This window comes from Pleuronectes platessa, chromosome 2 (assembly GCF_947347685.1).
Source record: "Pleuronectes platessa chromosome 2, fPlePla1.1, whole genome shotgun sequence".
Lineage (NCBI taxonomy): Eukaryota > Metazoa > Chordata > Actinopteri > Pleuronectiformes > Pleuronectidae > Pleuronectes > Pleuronectes platessa.
In genome coordinates this window covers 10,938,425-10,960,369 of record NC_070627.1, presented here as the reverse complement: position 1 = coordinate 10,960,369, position 21,945 = coordinate 10,938,425, and the positions used below count along the sequence as shown (strand labels likewise).

Genomic DNA, 21,945 nt, shown 5'->3' with positions numbered 1-21,945 from the left:
AACTCCTTTGTTGCCAGGCGCGAGACGTTCGAAATCGACGACGAGTGCGACAGCCTGACGTGGGAGGAGAACGAGGAGACTCTGCTGCTGTGGGAGGACTTCACCAACTACAACGTGCCGGCCGCCATCACTGCAACAAGCGGCGCCACAAACGGCAACGGCGAAGTGGCTGATCCGGTGAGACCTCGTTGGCCCTTTGGCTCCTTCAACCCGGCGTAGAGGGTTTTTGAGCTCATGCAAGTCAGAGTGTAGATCATTGCTGCGTTTGCAGTGTAAGACGTCTGCTAATGCATGATGAATGAGGCTCTGTCTGTGCTGCTCTCAGGACTCCCAGGATGGAAGCCTTGGCAGCCTCATTGATGAGACAGAGTCACTATTTAAGAACAGAGAGCAGGAGTACCAGGAGAGCATCGGCCAGATCGAGGTACACAACCTGTGTGTGTGTGCGTGTGTGTGTGAAATAATAACCCAACAAACAGTATATGCATGTTGTCCGTTAGTATTGGCTTCATCTTAATATATTAAAGAAAATAAATATACTTGGGAATTATTGTTGGTTCATTTCTAATACATTAAATTGTTTGTATACACAGAAACCCAAGAATGTTGCTCCTGAAATGTATTTAAGTAATGGAAATGTGTGACAAAAATGTTAATATATTCTGTCTATCACACAACTTGATGAAAAGTTCATTAAAAACAATATGTACTTTTCCTAATTCCTTAAATTTCATAAAAAATGATTAGGATGGGAAATGGCATCAAGTTGTATAGTTGAATAGTTTGCTTTTAGTTTGAGGAAGTTTTTTTAACAGTTTGAGTTGCTGCAACGTTTTGTAAAAGCTTTGTTCCATCATTTCTGTGAATATCTTAGAAATTTTTACGTAATTTTTTTGTACTATTCATATTATATTGAACATTGTTTTATTATGTTGAAACATGGCCCTACTCTGTTTATGGATTTATTTAATTTACTTCCAGCATAATTCTTTTTTTGGGGGATAAAAATGTAAATAGACGTCTTTTTTTGCTGAAATCCATAAACTAAAGCAGCAGTTCTCCTTCAATCTATCTATTGTACCTTTAGATGGAATTGGCCACAGCAAAGAGCGACATGAACCGACATCTGCACGAGTACATGGAGATGTGCAGCATGAAGCGAGGCCTGGACGTGCAGATGGAGACGTGTCGCCGGATGATCAAAGGCGGCAGGAACTCTCCCTCTGTGGCCAGCTCTGTGGCCAGCAGCGACTCAGGGAACACGGATGAGATCCAGGACGAGATCTTGGACAAGGACGCCGAGGCAGAAGCCTCCGCTAGTTGTCCCGTCTCCTCCTGACCACCGCTCGTGATCACAGGGGTTCAAGGTGTATGGAGCTCCACCCTGCTCGAGGTGGACCAACTTAACTCTGGGCCTGTTTGACCTGTTAAAGTTCAGATGGTCAGGGTCACTGATGCAGGCCCAGAACTGGTGCTTTTATACTACTTCTGTTGTTTAAGTGGTTTGGAGGAGGGGGGCGTCTTTGCTTTACAAAGAGAAAAAGGGTGCATAAAGAGACGGAGCTGTTTTCTTCCTCACTGCTGCCTCACTGGATTCTTGTCCAGAGCTTCACATCATTTTTGACGGAGAGAAAACAAAAAGAAATTCTCACACGTTTTAAACTGGCTGAGAAATATTTTCTACAAATTCTTACCCAATTAAAGTCCTTTTTTTCTAAAGGAATTGAAAATAGTACATATTGTGCTTCTTGTTCGGTGAACAACGAATATATTCAAACATACACAAACACAAAAAAATGCATCCATCTGTTAAATTTGAATATTTATGATTTTAGATCGCAGAGAGTCACTTCACCTCGATTGGAAAACTGCTTTGTTTTTGTATCATTTAAGTCCCGGTCGTGTGATTTGCGATCCAGTGTGTGTCCTGCCAAGGAGTCGAGACAACGAGCGGAGACAAATGGTGTTGGAGTTCTGCTGGTTTCTGGGGGAATTCTGCAGGGTTGCCAAAGTTGACAGAGGAACGGAGCACAGCCTTTTGATGCATCAGTGCACTACTGAAGTTCTATGCAATTCAGCTGGCCTTATATTTTCAGACTGGCTTTCACCCTTCAGCGGTTCTCTTCAAATACGATTAGCCTTCTCAGCAAAGCAGGTGTTTTCTATGTATCATTTTGAGCGTTAGAGTGTGAAAAAATAATCTACATTTGTTTTGTCGTGGACATCAACAGTAAAACTGGAACAGCGCCCCCTAGAGAAGGGACGAATCACGCCAATAACACCAACGCTACTTGCTACAGAAACAGTGCTGACTCAGATTTATTTTACAGGGGAAAGATTGTTCTCAGCTTGTGCAGTTTTATTTTGAGCACATAAAGACATCAAAGACATATCATCCCAAACAAGTCAGATACTGTCGTTTTCATGAAAGAAATCAAATAAGTTATCAAAGTCAAACAAGGCTCTGAGACCTCATAAGCAAAGCCAAAGGACACATATTTCACACAAGTATGATTGTTAGATGTCATTATTCATTGTATATCAGAGAAATATTCCTTTGATTATGTGGTGTTATTATTATTTCCTGCTGTCCTGCAGGGGGCTCTGTTCCAGGCGAGTGGCACATCCTGCTCTGTCTCTCCTGAACCGGTGCTCCACTGTAGTGTCAGACTGTACATAGAGGGCTGTAGGCATGTGATCGTACACCCCAGAGGCCTTTTTGTGTTGGAGTTAGTCTTTTGAAACCGTTCGAGATGTCCAGCAGTTTCTGTGCTTCCACTGGATTTGTGCAGAAACTGACCAACGCATGGGGACAGAGGGGATCTTTGGAATCGCCTCTTTGTATTATAATGTATGTACAGTTTGCTGGATCAAAGATTTAAGTGCTACTTCTTTCTTGGAAGATTCACAGAAGCAGAATGTCAAAACACAGGCCTTTTCTTATTTCAGCATGTTTCTCCAGATGAAAAGGAGCTATGAGTCCTTTTTTTTATAACTTAATTTTTTTTAACTAAATAGCTGCAATGCAGACTGTGCTGTACGTTTTTTAATCAAAATCATATCTATTCTAATCATTGATTAATTTGTGGCATAGAAAATGCTTTTTTCACAGATGACTGTGTGTTAACCAATGTTAATGTTGCCATATTCAGCTTTTATTATGTTTTCAGGAATAGTAAACTTCTTCCAGATGTGTTGACCACAGCAGATCACCCATTATTAAAAAACTAATTTACTTTATCGAACAAGGACGAGGAACGATGAGAACGTCACATGCATTTTTGTTTGACCTGACGTAAAACCAGTCTGATCGGTAACAAAGAGCCATACTTTTGTCTTTACTGTACTTCTCAGCTGTGATATCAAACACATCCACAAGCAGCAGGTCTCACTAGAGCGCAAGCCTCCGCCAAGGCCCAATGGTCCCCTTGTGATCAGATCCAGATTGTTAGTCCCCTCAACATGCCAGATTATTTGAATCAAGATCCATGAATTATTCTGCCCCTGATCTGGATCCACACCGAAATTAAATGGGTTCTTCCCTGACGCATGCCACATCCCACCACCAGGTGTCGTGTAAATCCGTCCGGTAGTTTTTGCGTAATCTTTTTCACAAACAAACAGACAGGGGTTAAAACCTGACGTCCTTGGCGGAGGCATCAACACAACACGCTGTCTCTCACTTCACTCAGAGCGTCACACTAACCAGCCAACCAAAGCAAACATGTACAGTAACATACGACAAAGATGTAAATCAAGCTATAGTATCCTACTAACTCAGTCTCAGTGTTTGTACACCCCCTGCCACACACACGTTAGTTTGCCGACTTCTCCATGAAGAACGTGTTGTCGTGTTCCAGAATCACTAACTCTTGCAGACTATCAGACATGTCGGTGTATTCTCTCCACTGTTCCATCACTTGAAGCAGGTCACATCCCAGCTGTGTTATTTAAAGATACTGTAGCACTCCTCGTTTCTGAATGTAGCTTCACTGGAGGCCTCCTCTAAAGACCTTACAGGTTAACGCAGAGAAAATGTAGCCGTTTCAATCCAGGGATATTTGGTGTGCTGTTACTTTAACGGAGACCTTGGTATGTGTTGCTTTACTAAACGGGTTCTTACCAACTTACAGTATGTGACCTAGGTGTATTTAAAGTAGATCCTGGTGGATGTGAATGTTTCCTACTCAAATGGTTTTATACTAGTGGGTTTTATCAGTGTTGACATGGGATTATATGGTTGTGTTGACATATGGTTTCACGTGTTTATTTGCATACATGTTTGTCGTCATTATTGCCTTGACTTTTGATTCCATAAATATAATGGGGAGATGAAAAAATAAAAGGTGCAGCAATACTCGTGGCCATATTTGGGTAAAAATCTACAAACGCATTTCAGATACTGGTCTTTGTGTTTCATTTGCATCACAGGTTAAGAGGTTAATTTAAATGGTTTTCTTTTCTTGTTTTTTGGGGGTTTAAACTACTGATACTATGTATTCATGTTGGTCCGGGGCAGATCGTTTCAAAGTTATGAATGTACTCAGTTGATATTGAATAAATGAAATAAAATGGTGGATTGGATAAAAATCAAGATGAATCAGCTTCTTTTCTTAAACTTCACAATCATTATATTCTTCTCTTATCTAAGGAGTTTAAGGTGACAGATGTGTTTAGTTACTCAATTTTACACATGAAGGCCAGTTTATTTATCGTTAATATCGTAGTTTTGAAAAAAAATAACCATCTTGTCATAAAAATGTTCTGCAAACTTGTTTTATGAGAAACGTAGAATCTGTTTTTAAGAGCCAATTTAATTGAACAATGGATCAATATTTTTTTCCACTTTCTTTTCAGTAAATTCTACAGATAAACTGCACTCAAGCATTAACCTGGATCATTAGAATTTTTTTTATAATGTATGAAAAAAGGAAGAACTTGGGTAAATTGTCTTTTAACAAATCTCATGCAATCTATTAATTATTTGTCTGGCAAAGCAGAAAACATATTTAAAAGATGACAGCAAGAGTTGTCAAACAGAAAAACATTTTCCAGCAATTTAATCAGACAAACAATCCAAAATATTAAAAACACACATAAGAAGGATAAAAGTTTTACCATGTTGAAATGCATTAAAAGCTTCTGTTTCTGATAGATTTAGACATTTACATACAAACTTAACATTTTTAAATCAGAGCCTTTTTTAATTCTCAAATGTCTCCAACTTGATTTAATGAAAATTCTGCAGAGAAAGTCTCCTATTTATTTTGAAAGAAGCTGAATAAATAAGAGATAACTGTCATACTAGTTATTTTCGTTGTACATTTCTAGATCTTTTGCTTCATCCCTCCAGCTCGAGAAACACTATTCTTTTGGCCAACTCCTTCTCACCGTACTTCTCCTCCAGCTCCTGTCGCACAACAGGATCAGCGGAGCTCAAAAGGACATCATCAGAGCCAATCCAAACGGGTCCATGAATGATGGAGTGATTCAAAAGCAGATCCAGCGCAGCAGCGAAATCTCCACTAGTCCTCAACAGGGCTTTGGTCACATTAACTATGTCCTAGAAGAGAAAGCATTAGTGGAGGTTAAAAAGTATTTCAAACCGAAAAACAGAGTAGGAACCAATAATATTAATGAGGTATTGGCAATAGATTTCAGTCTGAACTTCTGTTTCATGGATTTATTTCTATGAATCCAAGAATAAAGAGTAAATAAGAGAAAATAAATGCAGTAAGACTTGTTCAGCTGATCTATAGGAGGCCGACTATCTTAGAGAAAAACACAAATATAATTAAGTCTAACTCACACTGCAAAAACAAATGGAACAATCACCTGATCTGACTGTTTCATCAGAGCACTGAGTTGCTTCATGTCTTCCTCTAACTGGATCTGAGTCAGCGATGGTGCAGCATCTTTCCTCACTAGTGGCTGTGGTCTGGACAGAGCTGTCGCATTGTCACCAGAGATAGGCTGGGACTCTTCTTCCTGAGATTCACTGTCAAATATGAAAAGGTGGGCCCTGGAGGCTGCATGCAAAGCCTCTGTGGCTGCAGGACCAGAAGCTGCAGGACCAGAAGCTGCAGAATGACAAGCTGCAGGACCAGAAGCTTCAGGATCGGAAGCTGCAGAATGACAAGCTGCAGGACCAGAAGCTTCAGGATCGGAAGCTGCAGGACCGGAAGCTTCAGGATCAGAAGCTACAGGACCAGCAGCTGCAGGACCACAAGCTTCAGGACCAGAAGCTGCAGGACCGGAAGCTGCTGGATCAGAAGCTGCAGGACCAGAAGCTACAGGACCGGAAGCTACAGGACCGGAAGCTACAGGACCAGAAGCTACAGGACCGGAAGCTACAGGACCAGAAGCTACAGGACCGGAAGCTACAGGACCAGAAGCTACAGGACCGGAAGCTGTAGGAATAGGGTCAGGGTGTCCCTTCTCTGGTGCACTGTCACTGTTGACAGCCTGGGTCTGTTGAGCCTCCTCCTGGAGGGCTGCAGTAGGTCGGGACTGTGCGGAGACAAGGTCTGCAGTCGTGTCTGAGGGCTGAAGGGCTGGTTCTGCTGCTATGGTCGGTATCGCTGCTTTTACAGGTGGGTTCTGGAGATCTGCAGCTTCATCCTCAGAAGACTAAGAGACAGCAGCATAACAGTGTCAAGTTTAAAGAACAACTTCTGTCACATGGAACTAGTTTAGGTCTGTTACTAATCATTTGTGTTTAACTCCATAGAAGAGATTTGTAGCTGGAGGAGAACAGACTGAGTGAAGATACAAAAGATACTAGCAACTCGTCCTGATATTAACTGAATATTTGACGACCCTAGCAATATTACAGAACTTTTTGTTTTGTGATTGTTTATGTAATTTCTAAGCAAAGTAACAACATTCCCTTGTTTCAACCTCTCAGTTGTGTGTGTCTGCTTCTTTCAGACATTTCACTCCTGCTCTCCGGACCAAACTCCCAAATGACCGTCCATCTCTCAGAAATTCAAAACCGCACTGTGAATGATTCTATTTTTCAGGATTATGATTACTTATTGTATGTAAATGTCAATGGGTTACTGTGCTTGGGTGTATGTGTATTTGCACAGCTATTTATTTTTAATTTGCAATGTCATGCTGACTGTAAAATAAGTCTCGCCTCAACATTATAGGTCACAAAGGGACGTGCTGTGTTGTGTAGTCGTACCTCACTTTCATCTTCAAACTCCTTTGTAGCCAACTCCAGAATCCCAAACTTTCTCTTGCCTTTTCCCTTCTCTGCTTTCTCCAACGAGTTTGACTCTTCCTCTGAAGAACATGGTGGAGAAGAGATCATACAATGGGCACGACTGGACATTTTATTAAAACTCTATAAAATCTAGTATAAATGAGGCAACAAATGAAAACCTGGTTGTGGCGTTTCAGAGACGACAGTTTCTGCGCTCTCCAATTCTTCACTCTCTGCTTCTGCTTCCACACTCAGTCTTCTGGCTCTCTTTGAAGGCCGTGAGTCTGTTGATGTTTTCTTTGCAGACTGGGGAGAAGACAGTTTCTCAGCAGATGATAATCTGAGTTTTTTGCTGTAAGGTTCATGCGATGATGACGCCTCAGGCTGCCTGCGCATTGATCGACGCTGAGGTCTTTGTTCCTGCTTGGGGGAAGCCCCCTGCTTCTCTTTCTGCTTCTGGGGCGTAAGAGAGCTGAATGGGGAGTCCTCTGGCACATTTTCTTTCTGTGGAGAGTTGGTTGCTTGTGTCTCTGCTGCTTCTGGTTCTGGGCCATCAGCTGGAATAGGGGCGTCTTCCTGTGGATCCACACGAGGCTCCTCGGGCTGAGAGACATTCGATGTTTCAGCTTCGACATTTTCAGGTTGTGAGCTTGCAGCTGGTACGGGCTGATCATCCATCTGCAGGAACACCAAAACTTCAGCTAATTATTAAATCACATGTAGCCATTATGTCATTAAATCTTTGCGTTTAATACCAATACAGTATACATGGTGTACTATATCTGTGGTGTTAGAAACAATAAGCTTTGGTTCCTACAGCATCTGTGTTAGATCTGTATGAAGTGTTTCTGGCTGTGGCGAATGTGTCTGAGGAGAAGCAGCATTTTCACTGGAAGAGTTTGGAACTTCTGTCTGTTATCAACAGAGAAGAAGTTGCAGGCTACATATTTATAAACACTACAAACTATGAGGTGGTCTGCAGCATGGTCAGTAGAAAGTATATGAACAGGGGCTGTTGGAATACACTGTAAATATCTTCATGTTTGTTATAATAATAAAATTTAAGTCGTCGTGTGTACAATAGATTTATTAAAATGTGCTGCCATCTAGTGGTTGTATAAAAAAATACACTCCTCCTACAGCTTCTGCAGCATCACCCACAGTTAATCCGATGCTGAAAAAAATTCGGGAACATTACAACATTTAAAAATGCTATATGCCGGTTCAAAGCTTTACACACAAGATGACATTTATCATATCTTAACAGCCCGATCTAAAACACAAAGACAAACTGGATGGAATGAAGGAGGCAAACCAAAAGAATATGTGATTAAAAAATAACACCATCATTTTCCCTCTACTATTAATTGGTTGCTGGCCACTAGTGACACCTATGCTCTATTGAAAGATGTCAACTTAAGATCACACCCATCAACATTCATTTGAATCTGTACACAATAGACAATGGAATTAGACAATACCCCCCGATAGTGACATGGTACAATATATAACGAGAGCAGCTGTAGGTGAATTGGACTCCATGCACGGGCCTACCTGAACCTCACTCTGAAAGAAACCTGTGATGTGTAGAAACAGGTGACACCAACTTTCAGGGAAAGTACCTTGGTCTCCTCCTCTGTTGTTCTCACCTCCTCAGCGTCAGACAGCTTGTGAGCCAGTTGGACCCTAAAGCGATACTTCATCGACTGCCAGCTGTGACTGGTCACCCTCTGCTTCTGCATCTTCTGCCAGAGCCGGTTTCCCCCCGTCTCGCTCCTGTGTTTGCTGACATAACTCAAAATGGCTGCATCTTCTTCAGGGGAATAGGGAGCCCTGCCTACTTATAATGACACAAAGTATGTAACACAAATCAGTCAAACGCAAACAGAAGTACACTTATTCCTAATGTGACAACAAATTGTACAGGTAATACAAAAGCCGTCTACAAATTACAATACAGAATCAATAGCAGAATAAATCCTGACAAACAGTAGTGTTATGTGTTCATATTTTACCACCTGCGAGGACAGCAGAACCCTCTTTCTTGACATGTCTAGGAGAATGTCTCGGGATGTCTTCAGGATTTAACCTGTAGTCCTCAACGTTTAGATGTTTACCCGTCTTGATACAGTCGTAAATGTAATTGATGGACACATACCTGCGGGAAAAAACAACAGCAACCTCATTTCCTACTGTGTTTGAATTTCTTTTAGTTTGTTATAAATAATTAAAACACTGTAGTCTTTCCTTTACACACTTTCTACCAGCCTCCCATTCCAGCACCTACCAGTGAGCAGCAGTTTCAGGAATAGCGCCTCGATCGTCTTTGTCAATCAGCAGGATGGCTCCTGGCTGCTGGACGCTGCACATCATCCCTCCTCCAGATGTGATGAGCGGCTGCAGCCGGCGTTTGATGGGACCCGGTCGTAGGAAGAATGACATGGGTTCCCCGTCCGCGGTCAAGAAGAGTCCGGGGGACATATTAGATTTGGCCACATGCTGCTGCTTGGACGGCATGGTCATGTGTCACCTGGTGGAAGATTTGAAAATACAGACAGAACTTAATAAATGTTAATGTTAAGCCTTTTCATGCCATGTGCCTAGTTTTGTGAGAGTGAGCGCCTAAATACTTAATAATAATAACTAATATTAAAATATAAACATAACAGATGAATTGATAATCTATTCAGTCTCTTTCTTATAAGTAAAAATGCCAACTATTAGATGCCTTTCATTCTCACTTTCTACCTTAAAACTATGAAATGAACTGAACTATGAACTAGATCAGAATTTAAATGGTGAACTATGAACGTGAACTATTCATGTTTACTTGTATGAACTGAACTTTGAACTAGTTCATGAGCGGTGTGAACTTGCACAACACTGGTGGTAGATGCTGCATAGAGTGGATGATGGAGTCGATGTCTTGACATGTCCTCCCAAAAGTTCTTAAATGTTGTGTTGACATGTTAAATGTTTGACATCTTTAATGTCATTGCACTTATATTTGTAAAGATTCTCCTTTAATTAAAAAATAACTTTTACTTAAAGTACATTTTAAATGAACTACTTTTTACTTTTACTTGAGTAGATTTTTAGATGGGTACTTTTACTTGTACTTAAGTAAATTTTCATCAAAGTAAAGGTACTTTTACTTGAGTACAATATTTCAGTACTATTTATTTACACCTATGTATAAAAGTAACAGATTGATCCTAGATGAAAACATTTGTTACTTAGTTGGAATCTTCCATAGGCAGTTCATTTACAGTTTGCTGCTATTTCTGAGCTTTGGTCGACGAGATACAGATTAAAGTTATTGATATACACAACATTATAAATATTTATAAAATATATATAAAATAAACTACGCGACAGAATATACAAGTAGAGCTGAAGTGAACGATTGATTGAAAATGATTTTGGTGACTTTTAAGTAAATTTCCTTTCATGAATACAAACGTTTGATGGTTCCAATCTCTCAAATTCATGTATTTACTATGTTTTCTTTCAATTATTTAAATATTTGTGTCTGTATCTTTAATCACTTGGACAAAACAAGCTTCCATTTGGGTGTGAATTGGAAACATGCATCACTAATTTCAGGATGTATTAAATTTCTGGAAAACCAATCCTCAAGATATGCAATCAGTTGATAAAATAATTAGTAGATTAATGCATGATGGAAACCATCAAAAGTTTCAGGCCTATAACAGTAAAATCCTGCTTTTACAATGCATGACTCTTAAAAGTCTAATGATGTAATGTGTCGCAGTAAAAACGTGTAAGAGTGCCTTTGTCCATTTATACTTAATTTAAGCTCAATAACTTTTTCCCGGGTCGAACATGTACTTTTAACAGAGTAGTTATGGTTGTTTTGATAAGTAAAGGCTCTTCTGACACCGAGTTGTAGTTCACTGAGTAAAGCTAATAAGTAGCTCGTCTGCTTCGTTAACTTCAACGTAGCCAGACTACAGACAGATATTCAGCATGATAAACTGATGCTGTGTTTACATTGAAAACGACATTTTGACTAGATAGTGAATTAGACGTTTACCGTGAGGTTTCCCGCCGCGATAGAAACCAAAACACAGCCCACTTCCGTGTTTCTCTTCTTCGTTAACTTGTTTCCAGTCAGTGTCTCATGAGCGCCCCCTCTGTTCGCTTATGAAATAACATCACAAAAATACACATTATGCTATGTATTGCTGTTATTCAATAGATAGGTAGTTGATGCAAAAATGAACTATCAAACTGAATTGTGTGGTCGCTTCAGCTCAGAGTAGAATTACAGACCTGGAATCGAACACACAAACAGACTAGATGATCCATTAGATGTGGTTGTTGTAATGTATCATCTGCTCTGATCTGCTGATTGTCCTCTTGAAGCTGCTGCTACTCCTGCTCTGATTTCAAGCTCCACTCTGTCCAGGGCCTTTCTTCCTCTCTGTGTGGAGGTTACATGTTCTCAAACCACATATGACAATTATATGAAACATACAATCTGTAGTCCAATCTATTCCATCTCAACACATATTGTGTGGTCACAGTGGACTTGGGTTTATTGCGTTCATCAGCTCTTCAATGCACCAAAAGCTTGCAAAAAAAAAAATCAAAACATTTCATTTATATACAATTTCAATACAATGACCTCTTAAAGGCCACACCCAATCGACGACATTTTTTCACTCCTTAAATTCTAACTTGTAGACCTTGTGTATTTATGAAATACAAAAACACATATTTATCTCTGCTGGTTCATGGCTGCGTTGGGTCAGGAGGTGAAGGGAAGGAATTGGGCTGGCCTGTTTACCATGTTGCCTTGCTGCCCTTACCTCCCTCAGCCCTGACAGCTCCATTATTGTTATTGGCCTTTATTGTTCTCTGCTTCTGCTGCTCAACCAGCTGAAACAATAAAAACAGCCACTGATGTATTGCAACTTGACAAAATCAATATATGTTTATGGACAATCTCTAAATATTAGACAGAGTCACTCCTGCAAGCTGATGATGATCCATCCTTCACTTGAACCTCGATCCTGAAACAATCCACATACTCCCGAACCATCGTCACATAAAAACAGCTGATCTGTTGAGTAATTATCGGATTTTTATTTTCTTTTTTAGGGAACATTTTTCAATAGTGGAAAGGGTGCGTGGTCGGGTCAACAAAACATAACACAGTATAATATGGTTTGGTTACGACAGAGGAAAGTCCCCCTGTTGTGTGATCAGGGGCTTGTCTGAGCCTGCAGAGGGCGGAACTGTGCAACTAAAGTCAACACCAGAGCTGTCAGTCAAACAATAGCCTCAATACTGATCAGTGCAGAAGAATGGATTCATATTCTTACTGTGTCTGAAATGACAGTACAAAAACATCTCACAGTATGAATCCTTAGCTCCTGTTGGAATCGTCAACTGAATCTTCTCAGTGAAACAGTTTGAGGCTCTAGTGTCATGTCACCTTGTTCCTGGCAACTCTCCTGTCGATGTGGTAAACAATCAGTGGATCTGTAGGTAAAGTGATTAGTTGGTGAACCACATCAATGCTTCACCTTCATTTTTGTGTCATGTGAAGCAGTGTCAATCTCCCCCCGAAGAATCTAGCAATATTTTCGCCACTTTTCTCAACTTCGCATACTTTAAATTTGAACTGAGTGAATATTTATACAGATTGGAGGAAAAAAAACATTTTTGACACCAGTTTGGCATTTGGAGAAATATGCTTATTCACTTTCTGGAGAGTTACGATCAGTTTGGCTGCCTGTTCTTTAAACATGGGCCTGGAGTTATCCTAGCTTAGCATAAATAAAGGAAACATGGAGATACAGCTCTGTACAAAGACAAGAGTTGCCTACAACTTAACTCACTGTTCACCACTTAACATATTTTCTCATTAGTTTCATTAATGCCGGACACATCTAGCTCTTTCCCTGTTGCTGGCTGCTAAGAGAGAGAGCTGTGTCAATCCATCAAACAATCTGCAATATTATCGGATTTTACAAATACTTTATCCATTGAGGACTTTATAAAAAAACCACATTATAGTTGTGTTTATTCTTTAAAATATGTGGGAATTGAAAAGGTTGTGGGTTTGTTTTAACTACATCTGAATAAGTACTGAGAGTCTACATCAGTCATTTCTCTAGACAAGACAATTGAATGTTGCACAGTATGTTTCACCAGCGGCGGCCTCGTCTGAGTCATGACAGGTCTCGTCATCCACGGCATTGCATTATCTTTCCACTCAGGTTTCAATTAATCATGTTCAAGTGCAAGTTAATCAGTGAATCACGAGGAAAAAATCCACCTGATCCACCCTATCAGTTCAAATCTAAGATGCACAGTGTCAGAAAAATGTAGTGGGCGGAAAAACGCACGTGAGGATTTTCCACAGTGTTGCAACTGAATCAAAACCCATCACGATAAGATGACTTAATGGATTCATGTTGGATTGATTATCCACAATCCCAAATGTCTTTGTTTGTTTTTATTATCCAGAAAAGATTTGAAAAAGAAAAAGCCATTATAACTTAAAAGGAACAGAGATCTTTAAAAATGAAAACGAGATTCAGAACCAAATTGATGGAACGCTGCCTTATACTGAAAGGAATCAGTTTGTGGAAGAATCTCAACTAAGAAACCAAATAATCTAAAACATTATTTAAAAAAACAAACATTTTAAACCAGTATGTTGATGAATTACAGTGAAATGTGTTATTTAAACTTTAAATGGTATAAAATGAATTGTAACTTTAGGAACTAATGGAGGGATGTGAGGGGCTTTGTTGCCCTTGAGCTATTTAAATGTTTATTTTCTTAAATTATTTTCTTTGTTGATTAATGTACTGTCAAAGAGGGGCAGCATATATATGACTAGTCTTCTTTCTGCTCCTTTTTGTTCAAGATTTAAGCAGTCGATGAATGAAATAAACTTATAAGTAAATACGTTTATTTATTCATGTGTTAATTATGATGTTAATGTGTGAATGTGTTCTGCAGGCCTTGTGCATTAAAATAAATATAAAGCACAACATAATTCATTTTTTAACAAATTTTGTACTAATTAAGTACAATACAGTATTTGTATCACTAAAAATTAAAGGTTATTGCAAATAATGCTGAATCATGAGGCTGTATAAAGACACGTTTTATTACATTATAAAACTACAATGATTATAATTTTACAACGGGAATATAAACCCGCTATCGTCGTATCTTGGTTGAAGTTTACCTCTACACATATAAAGTGTTTTTCAGTAAAAACCTAAAAGAACATGAAGTGCCTTGATACAAATTCCTGAGTTGTTTTCTATGTAAACACCAGATTAAATGAAAATAATGTCTGATGAGCTATATTGGTCTTACAGTGGCAGGTGTATCACTTCACGCTCGCACGAGGACACACAAACACATATCAGGTATCACACACTGGTGGGAGTCAAACTCTTCTCGGATACCAAAACAATAGAGAATAAAAAATGAAGCTGCCGTTTCTTAAGGAGCCCGAAGAAAAAACAAAACTTCCCTTGTGTAAATCAAAAAGTGCTGTCTTTGGACTCGGCCCCATGTGGACGGACAACAGCAGAAATATACTTTCTGAAAAATGATTTGGCAGATCGGCTCAGGAATCTTGGCAGGGCTGGGTCAGCAGAGACCGGCCGTAACAAAGTGAGGATATGCTGACTCAACATAAAGCACACATTTAATTACCATCATCATCAGCGATCCAAGAGGACCATCCGGCCCCGAGCCAGAAACCCCCCACCATCAGCTGCCAATCCAAAAGGCTTATTTTTAGGGGCCATACTTCCAGCTCCTCTCTCACCCCTGGCTTTCTCTCCTCGTCTCAGCTTTTTTTTTCACCACTGACACATGAATTCCTGTTGTTCCTGATCAGGTCTTTATGTTCCCATCCTTTTTCTGTTTGTCCTTATAACTGGAGAAAATGAGCCCACAGGGACAGAGTTATTACAAGTACTCAGATTATTTACACTGTACTAAAGTACACTGTAAAAAAAATACTCTATTACATGTTAAAATCCTGTTTTTATAAGTATAATGAACTGAATAAATCTTTAAGGAAGCATTACTATGCTTTTAATGTCTATTAACACAATGGATGTCACAACGCTATATATCTATCTATCTTTCTATCTATCTATCTATCTATCTATCTATCTATTTATCTATCTATCTATCTATCTATCTATCTATCTATCTATCTATCTATCTATCCATTCTTCCATCCATCCATTCATCCATAACTCAAAAACCACAAACCTAACAAAAGAAGGCTATAATATATATTTCTGATGCCAAGAATGATCCATATCTGCTGTTTTATGTTATTTAAACATTGTTTTGCAAAGTGTAGTATATGGCAGAATCGCATGGAACAAAAACATAAGATAATATAAAACCATTCAATAATATTGGATTTATTATACAACAGTAGAAAATGTGATGCCTATCTCTGTTTCACGACCAAAAACAACTATTCTCTGAAGCTTCAGACAAACCACAAAAACAATCTGTGCGCCATAAAATAAATGTAAGAAAAAAACTACATTTCTTTCTTGAATGAGACATTATCAGAACACCACTCTTTTTTTTTTATTAAATCACTGCACATCTATAGTCATACAAAATATACTACACATACATAAAATACATTTCATAGTGCATAATATGTACATTAGGTGTTTTTAATGAGGATAATGTGTCCGAGTTATCCTAAAGCCAGTTTACCCTGCAATTAGAATGGCTTTGTCTCAATGGTGGATTAAATCACCAATGTAAAGAAAAATATGCGGTCTGTGACGAAAAAGGAAAAAAAACGTGTAATGCATTCAAACGATTTTAGTTCTATTGAAATTTTAAACATAAGATAAGACCATACTCTGTTATAACCTAATTGGTGAGGTTGGAAGATGAACAATGGGGGAGAGAGGAGGAAGCAGGGGAGAGAGGGAGAGAGAGAAGAAGGAAAGAGAGTGGGGGGGCCCCAGGAGAAGTTTTAATCGTCATGCGAGTCCCATTACACCAGAAGTCTGGGCCTTTAAAAGAATAACTAATGGTTCAGGACTCACCGTAACGATACGTTTTAAGAAACAGGAGAGTTTAAACTTTAAATGCAAAGAGCAGGGCTGTGTGGCCTCCAGGTTTGAACACAGGTTGGCCCAGTGCGTTTATTTGTGAACTTTCAGCCTCTCACTATGTCCAGCTGGATTTGGCTCGAGCCCGTGACCCTTGAAAGGATGAGCAGTATAGAGAATGGATACGATGGATGGATGGATGGATGTGTGGAGGGTGTCTCTCTTCTGAAAACAACTTGGGAGCTGGTTCCCCACGCTAGGACAGCTGTGTGTAAAGGAACGGGTGCAGTGTGTTGAGGTGAACCGGCGTCGTGGGCTTCAGTGTGATTTCATGAGTTTCACCCGGACTCTGACCCCCTCTCCCTCTATCATATGTTTTTTACCTGGTCTCTCCGTAAATTTATCTATTTAAAAAAAGGAAGGACAAAAGGCTACGCTCCTTCGAAAAAAAGGAATAACAAAAATAGACCCCCTCACTGCTCGCTGATCAAATCTGTATCCACAGACTTTGCTCTTCTAGTTCAGCAGAGTGCAAATGTTGCAATCGTTTCAACATGGTGTTTGAGTGTGTGTGTGTGTGTGTGTGTGTGTGTGTGTGTGTGTGTGTGTGTGTGTGTGTGTTTGTGTGCGTGTGTTTGGTAAGAAACACGGACGTCAGCTGATGTAATGACCATAAAACACATTTCCTGGGTGACTAGAATGGTTTCAAGGAGAACAATACTTGGAAATGTCGGTGTACTGTTCATGTGCAAGAACATTCATGTCGCTTCAAACAAGAGACAAATTTCAAGTAAAAGTTAGAAAATATTTTATTTACAACAAATTTCTCTTTCAGTTGTAACAAACCAATCCCTTTGTCTGCACACTGACCCCCCCCCCGACATAGAAGACACTTTGTGTAGATACATCATTTCATTGTAAAAATTATAACTCAACAAGTTATAGAATTTGAAATAGAACTAAGGCTTAAAGCCAATAGTGCTCGACACACAACTGTATGAAAATAATACAAGTGAATATACATTATACATTATATATGTATAATATATATGATAATTTCTATATGGCTTTCATTTCACAACATAGGAGACATATTCTGCTCATATTCAGATTCATAATTTTAATTTGGGTTATTACTTGGAAAGGTGTACATGAGAACGTTGCGACTACGGCAGCTGAGAAGGCCTTGAGAGGAACTTGCTTTACCGTGGACAGAAAAACTGAAAGCACAATATGTCTCCTTTAAAAGGCACAGTGTGGCGTATACATATTTGAAGAGTGGACCTCATAGTGGCAACATGTTGGCCTCAACACTTTCTCACAGTTTCTGCAGGTGACCCAGATTAAAATAAAATACAGGCAATGATCTGATATGTCTTTGGATAGAGCTGATCAAAAAGAGATAGCACCTTCACCCTGATGCTAAAATAGAAAATGTCTGTGCATTGTTTGTGTTTGTGTGTGTGATGCATTTCTGCATCAGAGGTACTGAAGCACGTATACACTGCTGCGGCCTATGATGGTGAAAATGCAACATGTAAGCTGCACATGAATGACAGATACTGTACTGTGGGATGCAAGATTTACAATATTCACAGTGATACATTTCTCCTTAAGGCCCTTGCAACAGGCTGTGTCGAACATTCATGGTTCTGTGCCTGAGCCTGCCAATAAGAAAGTCCCCACTCGCTCAGTTACCCACCGTCGCTCATCCTGATTGGTGCAATAGGTGGTAGTTTTGTATTTAAGTTGGCAGACTACTCATAATGAAATATCCAGGCTCAGCAGCAGCTAAATGACTGCGTGCCGCAAGTTATTCACATATTGCTGTCTAGACCAGATCTGCCATTCACATTCTGTCTTTCTTTCCTTGATTTCTCATCCCCTGTTCTTCCCACATCCCTTTCTCAATTCCCCTTCGTCAGCCCATCTGACTGGCTGCCTCCGTTGTGTTAAACACTCAAAGAGCACACAGTGCTTCATCTCAGCTTGTGATTTTTAAAATAAAAATGTCTCTCTTGTTTTTCTTCCCACTTTTTTGGTCCTTTTCTTCAGTTAAACTCTAATACAAGTCCTTCATGATCTCCTGCAGCAGCGGGTGTAGGCACATGTCCACCTCGGTCTTCTTCAGCAGCTGGATGAGGTGCACGTGGTCCGTGACGATCTGCCGCAGGTCAGTCATCTTCTGGAGCAGCTTGGCGAACAGCTGCAGAGAGTCCGGGTGGTTCAGCTTCAGCTGCAGCTCGAGTGAATGAAGCACGGTCTCCTGAAGCTGCTCGATGGGTTTCACGTTCAGAAGGCCTGGACGGTCTGGATGTGTGACAGAGACATTGAGACACAGTGAAGAAAGGAATAAAAACTCATGTACAGATCCATAAAGGAAGAAAAGTAGAAAGGTCACACAACAGAGGAAGGTGGTCTACATGGGCAGAATTACGACAGGTGCACGTGACTAATCATTTATCAGCTATTAGGTCAACATTTCTATGAATAGTGAGCATGACCAGCTCTACCCTTAAATTATTGCTATTTACAAAACCCTGTTATCTTTATTTCAAGCAATATATCTGTCATTTAAGTTAATAATTAACTTAAATGTCATAATTTAACACTGAACGGGTTAAAGGCCAGAATTTTATCAAGTAGCCGCATGCGAACCAGTTACGTTAGAGCAAACAATTTTAGCAATATCGTAGAAAGAGGTGGAAGAAATGGGTCAGTTTGGTTTTCTGTAACACAGACATGAAAAGATAGGATTTTACACAATGAATTAGTCACTGGACTATTTTACAGCAAAAACTTTCATTCCTACAACTCCAAATACTTTCTTTTTAAATATAAATCATCAATGACAGCACATGACTGAACAAGTTAAGGGTCTTTTTTAAATGTTAGCCGATAATTTGTTTGCCTGTGGAAGACCAATACAAACTATTGTCTCCAAAACCCAGCTTATTGCTGTAATTTGTTCTCACTTCTTGATGCAGTTGCTGTTTAAAATAGTAAAACTTCAGTTCTCTCATACAAAAATCCGAGGCCTCCCAGGAAACGGATATATAGGTCAAGGCTGACAGGAGATAGTGTGCATGATACCGGGGGTTGATAACTTAGATTGTTAACAGCCTTCACTTTATAGCACTTTACATTCAGAGGGAAATGACTTATTTTGACTTTACGTTTCTTCCAGGAAATATTTTTGTTCTAGCTACATTAAAGAAACTACAGGTTACATTTAGATCTCTCTGCACTTGAGCGAAGCAAAAATCAAAGAAATATTGCTTTTTATTTTCTTGTTGGGTTTGAGAACAAGCATTGATGCCGGGCCAATCTTTAAACTATAGACTTTATGGACGAGGTGTCTCCACTCCCTCCTACATCGCATTACTGAAGCTCAAATATCCTGGATACAAACGCCGCCATCTTGCCCATTTGGAGCCAAAGTCTGAGCAGTAGTGATCAGGGTATGGAGCCACAATATCGTGGTCCTGCTGTTACACACGCTCAACTTCAGTCAGTGTCAGCTGTAAACCATGACATTTTATTCAATTTTTATAACATAAAATAACTAACCTAATCAAAGTAGTTTGTCCCATTTGTCCCATTTGCTTACATGGAGGAGGTGTGGCTTATGATCTGCACTGCAACCAGCCACCAGCCGGAGATCGAGACAGTTTGGCTTCACTTATGGGTAATAGTCATGTCGTCCATCTTTATTTACGGTCTATGGTTACACCTGACACGGGCGCCACGAGGTCCGGAGGTGCAGGAAATCACTTAACGTAAAGACTTAACGTCACTAACATGTTCACTAACGTTTATCTAGTTTGTTTTATCTGTAGAACTGACAGAGAAGCCTTATACGCTGTTTCTAAGGTAATTTCATCTGTGACATCAATGACAAATCTTATAATAAAAATAAATAAAAAAAAGCAAAAAGAGACACCCACCCCCGCTGAGGATAATGACAACCAGAAACAGCGCCATGTCACTGTCGTCCAGCTCGAGCGTGTTGAACTTAACGGAGAACTCGAACTTCGGTTCCATCATTTGACAGAAAGGTTTCCTGAGACTCTTGAGGAACTCCCGCGTCATGAAGATCTGCCCGTAGGAGATCAGGGTCCCGTCTTTGTTCATCAGAGGGGACATCATGATAATCAAGACCTCTATCACACCATACTTCAGCAAAGTCACCTGTGGAAAGGGGAAAGGGTTAAGGTGATATGTATAAGATCCTCAGTGGTTGATCTTCAACTGGTTTCAATGGTCCCTTTGCTCGCTGAAGAGAAACCTTTGTATCTCACCTGATCGTTTAGATCCAGATCAGTGAATCCTGGGATACTCTTGGCAAACTCAGTCACTTCCCTCACTGCTTCAGCAGAGCGTGACTGACAGCTTTGGAAGAAACGTAGCTCCAAAGCGTTCTGTGGCTCCTGTCCGCTGATGCTCGTCGTTCCCCAGACGCCATAATCCGACCCCATGTGATGTTCTGTGAGGCCTGCAATTTGCATAAAGAAAGGTTTGTCTCTGATGTGGTTGTTTTAGCTGCAGAGTTTGGAAAGAAACTAGAACAAATGAGATATATTTTCGGACTTTTTTAACCATCGAGCCCAAAGTAGCGGTGTCAGTGATTTGCATCCCCCACTTTCCCTGGAGGTGGTTGAACTGAATATTGATTGGAGCCGTCTCAGTGGCGGAGTAAACTGACACCGAAGGCTAAAGCCATATATTTGTTTGGTTCCATTTTGAATTTATATAAAAATGAATGTATATATCTTTATCTTTTGATACAAGTATGACTAAAAATGTATATCATTTACCTATTGACTACATCAAACTATCTTACTAGCAAACTAGAGCATTGTACTATGCAATACAGTATTTTTAGATTACTGCTTCTGATGCATATTAACAGGACTTTTATGCTTTCTTTTCAGATCTTCAAATGACCCCCCATCATCACAATTTGTTTTGATATTAATACAGTGAATGATGATGTAATCAAAATGGCAATTCTATCAGATTATCTGGTTATATTGCTTGATAAAACATAAATCCAATAAAAAAGGAAATGGTGCACACACTGCTACAAACCTCCGTGTGTGGCTGTGAGGACAGAGGCCTGCTGCTGCTCCTGGATGGGCATCTGCCTGCAATTGATGAACTGCTCTCCTTCCATTAGAGACTTAATGTCATGGATGACAAAAGGCTGGAGGCAGAGAGGAAAGAAAATGGAAGAAGGAAGGGTTAATTTGTGGGAGTAAGACAGGACATGTTGGGAGAGAGCAGAAGAAAAAAAGGAAGGTGGAAAGTAAGCTCCCATGTCCTCGGCTGAGCTACAAGTGTAATCACATACACTGTCTGTGCATGTGGGTCATGGCTCATTCATCACACTTCACATCTCTCACATGGGGCAAAGTAAATACATCTCCTATGCAGTCAGAGGCAGACAAAAACACAAGTTACAGGTAAATGAAGCTTAACCGAGTTAAGTTCTGCTGTTTGGTAAAAGACATGCAGTGGCCTGAAGGATGAATAGTACCATTCATGCACTTAAATCTTCCCTTGTCAGAGTGGTAACATGAATAATGAGACGTCCCTCCCGGATCTACTCGCCTATCCTCATGCGCTCTCAAAAAT

General features: G+C 39.9%; 3 protein-coding genes across 8 annotated transcripts in view; 1 reads left to right on the top strand and 2 right to left on the bottom strand.

The window, feature by feature from the left end:
• The window catches only part of iffo2b (intermediate filament family orphan 2b), a 28,969-nt gene extending 24,375 nt beyond the window's left edge, over positions 1-4,594 (top strand). Inside the window, exons 6-8 of the mRNA XM_053431150.1 lie at positions 18-177; positions 326-424; positions 1,088-4,594. Of these exons, the coding sequence (XP_053287125.1) occupies positions 18-177; positions 326-424; positions 1,088-1,339 (511 nt within the window). The 3' untranslated portion in view covers positions 1,340-4,594. The remainder of the gene's footprint in view (positions 1-17; positions 178-325; positions 425-1,087) is intronic.
• A 451-nt stretch (positions 4,595-5,045) lies between these two features.
• terf2ip (telomeric repeat binding factor 2, interacting protein) lies at positions 5,046-11,326 on the bottom strand. Of its 3 annotated transcripts, none has more exons than XM_053431121.1 (8): positions 11,268-11,326; positions 9,498-9,740; positions 9,229-9,368; positions 8,833-9,050; positions 7,390-7,888; positions 7,190-7,290; positions 5,836-6,630; positions 5,046-5,563 (listed from the first exon to the last, which is right to left on the bottom strand). In XM_053431121.1, the coding sequence occupies exons 2-8, from the start codon at positions 9,731-9,733 to the stop codon at positions 5,342-5,344; spliced, it is 2,211 nt and encodes a 736-aa protein (XP_053287096.1). In that variant the 5' UTR covers positions 9,734-9,740; positions 11,268-11,326; the 3' UTR covers positions 5,046-5,341. The 3 variants fall into 3 exon arrangements, with proteins under 3 accessions (XP_053287096.1, XP_053287112.1, XP_053287104.1); XM_053431137.1 differs by having other exon boundaries at positions 8,860-9,050; XM_053431129.1 differs by having other exon boundaries at positions 8,833-9,047.
• A 5,773-nt stretch (positions 11,327-17,099) lies between these two features.
• The window catches only part of pparg (peroxisome proliferator-activated receptor gamma), a 30,621-nt gene continuing 25,775 nt past the window's right edge, over positions 17,100-21,945 (bottom strand). For all 4 annotated transcript variants that reach the window (XM_053433434.1, XM_053433426.1, XM_053433442.1 and 1 more), the window contains exons 6-9: positions 21,400-21,514; positions 20,610-20,803; positions 20,256-20,499; positions 17,100-18,618 (exon numbers count right to left, since the gene is read on the bottom strand). In XM_053433434.1, coding sequence (XP_053289409.1) covers positions 18,371-18,618; positions 20,256-20,499; positions 20,610-20,803; positions 21,400-21,514 — 801 coding nt within the window. In that variant the 3' untranslated portion in view covers positions 17,100-18,370. The remainder of the gene's footprint in view (positions 18,619-20,255; positions 20,500-20,609; positions 20,804-21,399; positions 21,515-21,945) is intronic.

Bases quoted from the DNA above. Each gene is read 5' to 3' on its own strand.
- terf2ip (XM_053431121.1), bottom strand. From the start codon at position 9,733: ATGACCATGCCGTCCAAGCAGCAGCATGTGGCCAAATCTAATATGTCC. The intron at 9,051-9,228 runs GTGGTAAAATAT...TGTCATTATAAG, and splicing joins GGGTTCTGCTGTCCTCGCAG to TAGGCAGGGCTCCCTATTCC. The intron at 7,889-8,832 runs GTACTTTCCCTG...GTGTTCCTGCAG, and splicing joins CAACAGAGGAGGAGACCAAG to ATGGATGATCAGCCCGTACC.